The sequence below is a fragment of the Tigriopus californicus genome, chromosome 10 (assembly GCF_007210705.1).
Source record: "Tigriopus californicus strain San Diego chromosome 10, Tcal_SD_v2.1, whole genome shotgun sequence".
NCBI lineage: Eukaryota > Metazoa > Arthropoda > Copepoda > Harpacticoida > Harpacticidae > Tigriopus > Tigriopus californicus.
In genome coordinates this window covers 13,674,703-13,686,712 of record NC_081449.1, presented here as the reverse complement: position 1 = coordinate 13,686,712, position 12,010 = coordinate 13,674,703, and the positions used below count along the sequence as shown (strand labels likewise).

Here is a 12,010-nt window from a genome sequence, read left to right as displayed (position 1 = left end):
AATTAAACCTACTACTATCTATGTGTCTGTCAAAAAGCTACAACTGTTCTGTGACTGTTACCAGATTCAACTCGTCTAATGAGAAATCTCTTCTGGCCACGCCTCTTCTAGGATAAATTCACTCAGTTACTGAACCTTCTACCCGACCTGAAAGCCATGGCCCAACGAGGAGAGGACTTTTTGTATTTCAAACACATGCAAGGCAACGCGCCCCACCAAACGTTACTCATGGAAATGTTACACGCCAAAAAACGATAATCCCATTGGGATAGGTACGTTAGTACACCAACCCATTTCATCTTGTCAGACGCATCCCTGCTTGCTATTTGATTGCCTTTTTTGCCCAATTGAATAATGATAGGACCTGAAATTAACCTCTGCCGGTTTGGATTGTTTCAGTTCATGGGGATGGAGATGGGTCACCAATGGTTGAAAGAGATTTGTGTGTATTGCTAGTGGGGGTGGGTCGGGAGGTGTAGGTCCTTCCACCATCGCCAGATCAACACCATCCTAGTCAAATTGCGACGAAAGCCAAAGGATCCTTCTAATCCTACGATGTAGAAGGGATCAAGAGGATACCCCCCTCAGCCGATACACCTTTGAGGAAGACATTTGACGAACCATTCGTACTCGTCCAACTCGGGATTACCGGTTCTGCCGACTTTACAAATGATGAAGATGTGCGCTTGAAAGAAGATGGATAACTACGGAACTGCAACTATTTATTATTGGACCGATTGTGACAACATGGGACACTGGATATGAATGTGCAGATGTGACAAATTCAAAGCCAAGAAGACCCTCATCACCTCACCAAGTCATCCCCTCCCCATTCTACCCTTAAAGTCTGTGGCCCTTGTGCTTTGGAAAACAACCTTCAGAATGTTTTGGAATCTGATCCCCCCCCCTCCCCCGGCCCAACCCGGACTCTCGCACAACCAGCTCTAATTTGTGTTGCGCGTGCAAGTCTTAATCTCATGTCATTGTTGACCCCTTCAAGAGTTTATATGTGCAGGCTCAGACACCAAACCGCCACCGCCATTTTCACCCCCTTATCCTGATCGAGAACGAAGAATGATTTTGTTGATCCCCTGGGGTAAAACCGAGTAGTGCCATTTCGTGGTACTGGTGCTCAGGGGGGAGAGAACGAGTTACAAAAACCGAGTGAATCCACTAAAACATTGCAGACACGAATGACACTGCAACAAAAGAAGTATCTAGTCCTGGCCTTCCCGCCCACACACGCCCAAAACCTCCCTCCTACCATTTCGGAAGAAGAAAATCTGCGTTTCTTTTCATTGTCAACCACCAAAGTTCTCTTGTTTTTGTTCGATTTTAGTCACCCTACCCCGGCCCTGATTTGATCAAAGGAAACTCTGAATTTTCCACGTACTCTTTTTCTACGTCTATCATCATCTATGCATCTCGAGACTCCAGTACTGAACTGCATTGGAAGCCTCCGGTGGCCCTCATCTGATCACGAACTTAGTTTTAAAGGTTTTTCACGCCCTATCTCTATTTATCTTATCTCTTAACTAAAATGCCGAACGTACCAAACCAAATTCTTAACTTTCAAAATCGAATCTTTAGTCCTCCTGAACACCTTTTCCATATTTATGAACTTTTAGTGAATGTTAGTTTCTATACTATTTGTCGTTTGTTAGAGATTTTCGAGTCAGTTTCTTCTTCTACAATCTTCCCTGTCTTTGGTAATCTCCCCGAAATCCCGTTCCCCATCAGTCCCGTCATATCTCGACGTAGTCTCATTTTTTTTTTATTTAGAACCTTGAACCACAAAGCACGGATTTCATTTTCCAAGAAACGAATACCGGCTTCGGAAGAGTCCAATCTAGTCGGAGAACTCTTTTTTGAGCTGTCTAAAGTTTACAGCCCCTTCAAAATCTTCTTTCCTATCATTTCACTTTTGGTTCTGGATTCTCTTCTTACAAGTTACTTGGGTTGAATTTCAGGTGAAAATGTCTATCCTTTTTCCCGGGTGCTGGGTCTTCAAGCTTCTCTAAACTCAACCAACATGGGTAAATTTTTCAGCAGGCAAACCAACAACCATCTGTTTTTAATCAGTCCCTCCCCAGTTTTTTTTCTTTCTCGCTCCTCCCCCCTTTGCAACCGAAGTTTTAGTCAAGTTTCAGAGGACGTAACACTGAAGTGAGAACTCGTACAAATACCGCATACTCAAAGATTTTCTTCAGATATTTTCGCACTCGAAAACACCAAACCGCAACCTTCATCCTGATCAACCACATTCTCATCCCCTGGTTTCTCCCTAAGGTTATTTTTCCCGACTCGTCGGGAAAGGAGCCAGAGCTCGGAGGAGCTGTAATGATTCTTTAACGCCACATAATTCAAACACACTTACACACCTACATACACACAACAGAGTTATATAGAGAAATGCAAAAACCACGAAACGCATAACGTACATTCATTCTGTTTTCATTGTTCATTCTAACCCTTTGGATCTATTCATTGATCCCTCTTTCTACTTTCTATCTCTCTGTCTCTGTTTCTCTCCTTGAAAACTCGACTCCTTTTTGTACATAGAACAATTTCCCTTCTTACCCTCTTATTTATATTATCTACATGACGGCGGAATATCCCAGGGTCTTGGGGGTGGGTTGGAGGAGGTGGTGTTGCCCTGTCCGGTTTGATATTAACCCTTTTCTGTCCGGAGACACGCCCCCTCAGCCCCAAGCCCACTTCCTTGGCTCCAGGCCAGGTCCCCCTGTCAGAGATGAAAGCAGACAAACCGGTGAATACTACGATTTTTATTATTATGTGTACATAGAAGAACCTAAAGAATAGTTATCTTCCTCTACCTTGAGCCCTTTTCAATCATTACTGGCCTCTTGATCAGATTTTCAAAGAAAACGCGAATTGCTAAACTACTGCCAATATTTATGAAAACCAAGCGGACTCACACAAATCGAAACCAAAACTTGTGTTCAGGTTTTCCTCTTGAGTTCGTTTATCTCTCTTTTCCTCTTCTCTTCTTCCCTCCATTTGTTTTTTGCGTCTTTCACGACATCAGTCAGTTCAGTCCTGAAATCGAAAGATTGACTAGAGAGCCACCCACACACCCCAAGAGCCCTTAGATACGCCCCCTAGAAACTCCCCCAACCCCCACCCCATTTTGAATTCTGAAGAAATAAAATCAGAGAACGATTTTGATTGCCCATTGATTTCTTTCCCTCTCTTCACATTTATAATTTATCTTGCCTGTTTTTTTTCTTTCCTTCCTCATTTCCTTGTTTCTTTTTTTGTTGTGACCGATGTATGGAAAATTCGTAGATTTTTTATGAAATTCCATCTAACTACGGGGGAGGAGGGCGTGGCCCACCCGGGTCCACTTTTATCACGAGTCGTCGAAGTTCGCGGGGAAAAAGTGGTCTCAGAGATTAGGTCAAACGCTCCCTTTGAAGTTGCTGGTCGAAACATTTCTGTTGGTTTGAGTCCTTTATACATTTATTTTTATTTTTATCATCATAGTCTGTAGCGTACATCTTATAACACATTTTTTGAAATCCTCTTTTTCCTGTTGGCAAAACATTCCTGCACCCCACCCCTCAATATTTCCTCTCTCTCTCTCTCTCTGTCTCTCAGCTATTCTTCTTCTTTTGAGGGGACCCAATGGGCGTGCCGCGGGATAGATGGGCATTAGTGTGAATGCTAGAATGAATTGAGAGTGTATCGAGCGAATGATCCAACTCTTCAAAATGCCCACCCTCCTACTACTCTTACTTACTCTTCACTCCAAAATTCTCCCCTTTTCGACCTTCAGAACGAACAAACGCCTCTTTGAACCCCGCAATAGTACTGATACTCTCCACAGGTGAAGGGCTTCTTCTTCCTTCAGAAACACAAGACACACATACACACATGCGCGCAATTGCAGTTGGGATTGAGTATATTTATTTGGGAACACTGGCCAGCAACTCAGGGTGGTACTTCTCACACACAAAAGCGTCTCTGGGCCGTTGGTAGCTGACCACACTAAAGAACCGCTCGAACGACTCTTTAACGCTCCAATGCAGGGCGGGGCCCGGGGTTCTCATGGCCTTTCCTGGTGACCTCCTCCAGATTTGAGTTACTTCTGCTACTTCTAATATTACAACAACTACAACTACAACTACTGCTACTATTACAATTTCCTACAACGTTGAACTACCAACCCTAATTTCATTTGTTGTTTTTTCAGTAACTCGAGAAAAAACCGAATTATTTGTATTATAAAATTGCTGCCTCTATAAAAATATACCATGAAAGGAACCACTTTGTTTTCGTTGATTTCGTTCATTTTCTCATCCTCTGATTTCCTGCTTTAGTTGGTTTGATATGTTTTGCAGCTTTAGGTAATTTGGCAATAACTGGTCAACAAGAAAAACGCAACACTAGCCAAACAGTGAAATGTCAAAATCCTTAATCCACCTTGCCCCTCCACATTCATTACAAACAAAGAAGAGGGCCGTTTGCCGATGTCTTTTCGTGGTGAGAGAAACCAAAATGAAACTTTATAGTGCTTGGCAGTATGGTAGTGATCCATGTGTTTCAGATCTAAATATTAAATAGTTACACTACAATAATGTCAAAAGAGCGTATGAGAGCCCATATACCTCACAAAGTTATAATAGAGAAACTAAACAATCCCTAAGAGTGTCTATTTGTAGCCAGAATGAAGTCAAAATCATTGAACTTTTTTAACACTCCCATGTTCGATTCTTATTGATACATCGGTCGATAGATCGATTAACTGATTGTCCCTATTTGTCAAGATATTTCATAGGAAATGCCCCCCGACCCAATTTGTACACCTCCCCTCTCATTGAACAAGAAACTTATGACGGGGGACAAGACTGCGCGATTAAGCGACACAGACGCTGTACAACCAGAGGAACTTGAAGAATAATTATGAATTTTGCCATGATTCACGACGAATCATCTTTCTTATCCATACATACATATATATCACTATTACTATTATCAGTGTAGATTCTTTGCTTAATGTCGAACTCCCAAAGAGCAAGGTTGAAATAAATTATTCATTGGACTATTTCAAAATGAGCAGTTATGGTTTGGCACAAGTCGAGATTGACACTTATTATGAATAAGCAGAAAACACTAAACATATTTGGGAAAACATTGTGCCAAACAATTCCAAAATTTTTTGAAAGTTGATTGGAAAAAGGTGTTCAGAAAACAAAAAGCTACGTGACCAATTTTGAAACCAAAAGACAGAAGCAAAGTCATCAACTGGCATCATTTCCACCCACCTTTCTACCAACACATTTTAAGTCATAGAAGCCCCGATTCAAGCAAGGTTTACAACTCAGAGGCTTGACCGACATATTTCATAGTTTTTCGGACATGATTTGCAAAAAAAGGGTATTGCACTCCTTTTTCTTTTGGCCCCTACTCCCCTTTTCAAAATTTTGAACACTTAATCCGCGGGTGGTGAACAAGTTGAAGGTGAAGATGCTCAATGGATTCACGTGGTTGAGTTCACGTCAACAAATTTGGACATTCTGATTTGCTTTCAGTGCCGAAAGACCGGTGAATGGTTCCGATCAAAGCTCAAGCAGAAACCATTGATTTCCAAAAATATTTTCAAATTTTGCTTAAAAAATAAGGCTTTAAACAATTAATGGCAGATCTAAAATGCACCTGAAATTCAGAAAAAAAACCAAGAAGGGCGAAAATGAAAATGCAAAAGTGCAGTTATTTTTCGCTCGGTTTTCTTATTTAAACATAACCATAAGCAAAATTATGAAAAAAACGGCAGTGGGCAAAAATAAAAAAAAAGAACATTGAAAAAGGGTGCACACACTTTTATCATAAGCAAGCTCTCCATCCTACTGATTATCCTACATCAGGTATTATTTGTCACCTAAACCTAAGGGATAAGGGTGAAGTGTGCTATGTTAGTAGAGCAACGCTTTAACTTTGACTCTGATTCGTCAGTTTCAGAAACTACTGCCAACTACCTGCCATTCAAGGGCTGGTTCTTGCTGACAAGCTCGTTCAAAAATCCAAATTTAGCACAATGTCAGACAAAAGTGGGATTCAATTTCTTTCAGTATGGTCAAAGGAGGGTTAAGTTAACATATGTTTTCACTTGTTTCAGCATTAGACATCCAGCAATGAGGTCCTAAAAAAGTACGAATCATGCTCACAGATTGAGAAACAATATATATATACACTGTGACCATAAAGTTCTTGCCCCTTGATAAAACCAGAAAAACTGATGAACGGAATGAGCAACTTATTTCCAGGGATTGAACCGTTACCGAAAAAAGTTACGCTTTACCGTTAACGTTACGTTTTAGAAAAAGCCCTGCTTTTTTTCATTTAGCATTCAATATAATCACCCGTCAATTCAACAACCTTTTCATTCAATCTGGTATAGACGGAACTAAGGACTGAAATATATTTAGCTCAATCCCAGACCATTCTCCTTGAAAGTGCTTCTCAAGGTGTTTGGTGGAAGAGGCCAGTCCCATCGAATAGACGCTCATTTAAAGGACTGTTCATCAATTCTAGATGGATTTAAAGTGCTTTTCTAAGCAGACTCTTTGAGCAACTTGATTCACCAACCATTTCATTACGCTGTGGGCCGTTTAAATCTGCCGCCAATTTGAAGCTCCATAACTCGTGATCGGTTTGCCAAAAGGGGAAAATGTGTAATTTTAAATAAGTAAGGAATACTACTTACATCAAAAATGGCGGCTCCAACTCAATTCTCCTTCACAGAAGCCTTTTAAACGGCTCTCTTTTTGATACGCGGCAATTTACTTTGTTTTAGGCTTTGTAGGTCACCTGAATGAATGGCACTAAGATATAGGAATTTCAATCTACCTCCAAATTCTTGCTTTCCTAAAGAATTGAATTTGACCATTCTTGTGACTTTATTTCATGACATTTAGCAGAATGGCTTAAACAAAGGAGGTATCAACACATCACTCTCAAAAACAAGGTAAGTCATCATGTCGTGCTGGATAAGAATGAACAGAATAGAAACAAGTGACACGAGGTGAAAAGGTTTTATCTGGGGATGGTTTGCGCCGTAAGCGGCTTCACTCGTACTTCATAGTGCAGGATAAAAGCATAACCTGGTTAATTGACCGTGAGTCCCCCTCCCTCCGAGTCGTCTGTTTTGTGGATGATGCAAACTCGGCACGAAAATAATGAAGCTTGTTCCCATTGACACATCATAACAGTACTCCATAGCACACACTCTTCGTATCATTCATTGGAATGTGACCTGTTACTCATTAATGCTTTCGGTCCTTGGCAATCTTAACCAGCATGGCATTACCGCACAAGAAGGTGACCACCCCCACCATGAACAGGTATTTCACTGTGGTGAACATGTTCAATTGGAGCCAAAAGTAGTAGTACAAACCGAAGATTGAGCCAAGGCCCAAATGGAATCCCAAAGCGGACAGCGAGAAGGGGAAGGCCGAGATATTCACACCCAACTTCATCCAGAGTCCCAACATGACCAAGAACGGTAGCAGGCACAAAATGGTGAACAAATTGGAAACGGCCGATGGTGGGCGGGCCTCGGGTTGTCTGAACAAGTGAGTGATTTCAGGCTTGGGGCCAGTCAATGGAGCAGATCTTTCTTCGGTACCACCATCGACTTCTTGGAACTTCAAATTGATATCGGCCACGCTCCATAAGATGGGGTTGCTGATGACAGCATCTCCGACGATGAGTTGGATTTCGTACTTTCCGCTCTTGCCTCCAAATTCTTTGGCCTTGCTCTTGACGTCTAGATCAAATTTGTAAACAGACTTGGAATCCGGTTCGGCCACAAAAATGATCTCGGCCTTGGTCTGAACATGAGCCAATCGGACAAACACCTGATGAGCTCGAATCTTCTCCTTGCTGACCTTGTCAGTCAAAGCGAATTTGAAGACCACCTTGTGATGGTGATCAGCTTCCAGCACCTTGGCCGATTTGCTAGGGTGTGCCACAGGGTTCAATTTGGCCGCAGTGCCTTGATCCGCGTCAACAATTCCGATCTCAGCTTGCGTCACTTCCACGGATCCCAAGGCCTTAACAAGCAAGACGGCACCTTCATTTCCGGCTAAACGAGCATCGGCCTTATTGGGAGTGGCAGTGACTGTCAATTCATAGAATCCACGTCCAGGTTTGGCACTCATCATATCAACCTCGAACACGCCTTCTTGTCCGGACACGGCAGCCATTTTCGTCTTGGACAGAATGGTGTGGCCGTCAGTTTGTCGCATGGCCGAATCAACCTTCACGCTCATGGCACCCAAGGTCTGTCCCATTACATTCGAAATCCGAACTTGAACCTTGGGACTCGTTTCGGATACCACGGTAGATTGCTCACCCAAGGTGATGGCCACGGGGATATGATATTTATTGCGGCTCAAGGTGGTCAGGGCATCCACGAGATGGTAGCCACCTTTGCAGGTCTGAACGCTCTTCCGGCTCAAGAAATAATTGGCAAATTTAGAGGCTTGCATTTTTGAGATACCAGGGGCTTTTCCAAACTTGTCGGCCATCTTGTAGATGCCACTCAGAATGATGTTGGTGGTGGATACACCGCCTTCGAATTGCAGCATCTTGCCGTCGATCTCATCTGCTTGGACCACAACATCTTCTACACGATCGAAGAGCGCTTGGGCGGCTTTTCCCTCCAAGACGCTGGCGACTTGAAAGGCGAAACCGATATTGGCCACACTATCATCCTTCTTCAAACCGGCTTGGAGGGCACTGACAAGGGCGGCCGCGTCCAATTTTTCGCCCAATGCTTTCAAGGTGAGAGAAGCATAGAAAAGATTGGCCACCGACGAATCCGAAGAGGTCAAAGCACTTTTCAAGGTCTGAAACGACAAACAACCCATTATAATCAATCGTGGAGCGAGCTTTAAGTTATGAAATTCAACTCGAATCCCAATCTAATTTTCCTGGGATGAAACATGGCACAGCGGTTAGTTTAGTCTCATAGCAAGAGAGAGGTTCCTAGCTCGATTCTTTTCCACGACCTTTCTCAAGGAAACGCTTAGACGTCAACTACGCCCTCAAACGGAATACAATACTGAAACTAGAGAGAGGGCTTGTCAGAGGGCCAGAAATATTGAACATAAGAAATCATAGAATTAGTGCAATTATCGATAACCAGGGCTTGAACCGTCACCGAAAAAAGTAACGCATTACCTATTGTGTTTCTGTTTTAAAAAAGTAACGTGCTAGCTCTACCGTTGCTATTACCTAGAGGGCTTGTCAGAGAAAAGTCACTCCATCCAAGCCACTTGAGGCTTTGCTTTGAACACATTTTGGTAGTTGGGCAGCAGAGTGTCGAGCTGATCGACTTCTCTTGAGTTACTCAGTTTCAACCAATGCAGACGAACGAGCCATCAACTCACTGGCTCCCTGAATTCGGAACTTGATTTTGAGAATCACGTAAGTAAATGTGCTCAAAGCCGATCCCCATTGCACACACCAGGCAGCCGCGAGCGAGCCAAAAAAATCTCGGCAATCTCGTGAGTGTCGCTTCTCTGACTAGCCCTCTAACTGAAACGTACAAGACCCTTGGTTGGTTGACAGGCTACGCAGACCCCCACACCTCAATTACAATGCAGCCTTTCGGAGGCTTGTGCTCTAACCTGCAGATTTTAATTTGTGCCAGCTTCTAAGCAAGGCTGTCATCAACTTGGTAGCTTTGAATCCAAATATTGGTATCAACTATTAATCGAGTTTAGAAAGCAAGCATTTTTAGCCCGTTTTTGAGGGATGAAATGTTTTAGAGTGTACAAAATAAATATGAAGAAAAATCATCTTTCATGGTATCAACATCGAGGACAATTGACATTTGGACATTTGGACCCATGCAACTCTCACCTGACTGACATCTGCTGCGGCTTTAAGGCCGCATTTCAAGTCTTGTCCGGCTTGCGAGATCAAATACAGCCGATTGAGCGAGTTGCCTGTGAAAGCCGTCTGCATCTTCTGACACACACCCTTGGCATCCGCCACGGTCTGACCCAAGAGAGTCAATCCGAGTACGGCCAGAGGGAAATCTTCTTTCTCGGCCATTCCGGCTTTTAAAGCCGATTCGAACACGCCTTGTAAACGAGATTTATCCGTGGTAGAGAAGAAAGAGGAGGGACTCAGGGCGTGGCCTACCCAAGATAGGCTCAGGCATGCCATGAACAAGCACAAGAACCGCATGATGGGCGGGGATGAAAGGATTCAACACGGGGAAATGATGAACAGGTCACTCAGGCGGAGACAGGGTCTGCAACTATCGGCACTTTAACTTCAGGCTTGCCAAACCGAACATAGGATAGGGAAAATATCTGGTGAAAGAAATGTAATTGTTATAGTTTCAGAGCATTAGTCAATAGTGGAGAGGGTCTTCAAATACTGACGCCATTAGTTTCATGGTTTTGATACACTATCAGGGAGAAGCTAGAGGTTAATGCAGTACCAAAATGGCGAGATGAAAGCGATTCGGGCAGCACTGAGCCCCTCGCCGGACTTGAAGCAGTGGCAGCTGAAATGTGTTGAGTTGTCTCTTTTCGAGGATCGTGCTTAGGGATTGGTCAGGATCCCAATGCGGCAGAAATCCATTGGTGGGATAAGCAGGGATATGATAAATTCAGATCAGAGCCAGATGATAAAACCAGAGCACACACGGAGGGTTCGAATTAGTTTTACAGCTTGATTCAAAAGAGGAAATTTGAAAAGGCTACGAAGATTCACGTCATTAATTGATAATCTTTATTGCGACTCTTGGTCATGTCATGGCGTAGAAATAATGTAAAATGTGGTGTATAGGCATTATACAAATATGGTTGAATATAGAAAAGAAAAAAATCAAAATGGTAAAGGCAATAAAATAGTTGACTAGAAAGTGATATCACCGTCAGTATGACTAGAATTCTTCAATGCACATGAAAAAAGTGAAGAGGCGAATTGCATATAGTAAATAAACAGATGGGTTGGCCTAGGGGTAAATGATGACAACCCAGCCAGTGTTAGTTATTTGTTAGTAATTGAAATCGCCATTTTCTGAACAAAAATTGTGTGGTTGTCCGATTGGGCACCACTCTATGGTAAATATTCTAATTGTTTTCATTGTAATTCACCGAATTCCCTTCTTATCGCTCCACCAACCAAACATTGTCAAGAATGGAATAAGTAAGGGCAAAAACAAAAGCAATCTTCATGGACCAAAACTTCGAACTTGGGCAAGGAATGAAAGAAAAAAAAATATAAAAGCATATAAAACATAAAAGCCAACCATAAATGTATGTATCTTATGTTGTTCTCAAAAGTTCTCAATTTAATTAATGCTCTAGGATATGCCTCAGATATCAATTTTGAACTGAATGTGATGAATGGTACAACAGAGGGTGCTTATCATGACGGGAACTCTTTTTTAGTGCGATTCATTCCCTTCACCATATGTAAAAGTCTTGAAGCGCCAACAAATACATATCGCAAAGTTTGTAGAGATGAAAAACAGATACTTGTCACCGATATTTTTTATGTTTTGAATCAAAAATATTATTACATTTATAAGCTAAATGCCATTTAGACACGAACAAATATTCTCAAGCCTCTCAAGGGCATCCATGAATTTTGATATCAAACTCTCAATATGGCACAAGAGGGTTGGGAGTCTTTTGCCCTAAAGCAAGAATTTTTTGTCTACATCTGCAGCTGAAGGCCTTTGCCGAATGGAGAACGGTAATTAAAGCCGCCTTTGACCTCATAATCTCATTATGAACTAGCCAATTGTACTATCTAGGTTTCAATTACAAGTGATCCCATTTACCTTGCTCTATGCTACTTACAGTTACTAACGTTTCCTAGGGTTGAATAAATCGTATTCCTTAACATCTTGACCCTATTTTTGACCTCATTTTTAGACACCAAAACTCCATTTGATCATAAGCAGTCTTCAGTTGACTCAAGATCAATTGATAAATAGGGTCGAATGATCAAAGCAACT

General features: G+C 42.2%; 2 protein-coding genes across 3 annotated transcripts in view; one reads left to right on the top strand and one right to left on the bottom strand.

The window, feature by feature from the left end:
• LOC131888717 (nuclear hormone receptor FTZ-F1-like) overlaps nt 1-4,287 on the top strand; it is a 36,243-nt gene extending 31,956 nt beyond the window's left edge. For both annotated transcript variants that reach the window (XM_059237639.1, XM_059237638.1), the window contains 2 exons: nt 112-272; nt 400-4,287. In XM_059237639.1, the coding sequence (XP_059093622.1) occupies nt 112-258 (147 nt within the window). In that variant the 3' untranslated portion in view covers nt 259-272; nt 400-4,287. The remainder of the gene's footprint in view (nt 1-111; nt 273-399) is intronic.
• A 186-nt stretch (nt 4,288-4,473) lies between these two features.
• On the bottom strand, nt 4,474-10,317 carry LOC131888720 (dolichyl-diphosphooligosaccharide--protein glycosyltransferase subunit 2-like). The gene is made up of 2 exons (XM_059237642.1): nt 9,892-10,317; nt 4,474-8,873 (listed from the first exon to the last, which is right to left on the bottom strand). Exons 1-2 carry the CDS (start codon nt 10,219-10,221, stop codon nt 7,287-7,289), a joined length of 1,917 nt encoding a protein of 638 aa, XP_059093625.1. The 5' UTR covers nt 10,222-10,317; the 3' UTR covers nt 4,474-7,286.
• Between the last annotated feature and the right edge of the window lie 1,693 nt (nt 10,318-12,010).

What these genes read in the sequence shown, in the direction of transcription:
- LOC131888720 (XM_059237642.1), bottom strand. Translation starts at nt 10,221, where the DNA reads ATGCGGTTCTTGTGCTTGTTCATGGCATGCCTGAGCCTATCTTGGGTA. An exon ending in CCGCAGCAGATGTCAGTCAG is followed by an intron (nt 8,874 to 9,891) that starts GTGAGAGTTGCA and finishes TTGTCGTTTCAG; the next exon opens with ACCTTGAAAAGTGCTTTGAC.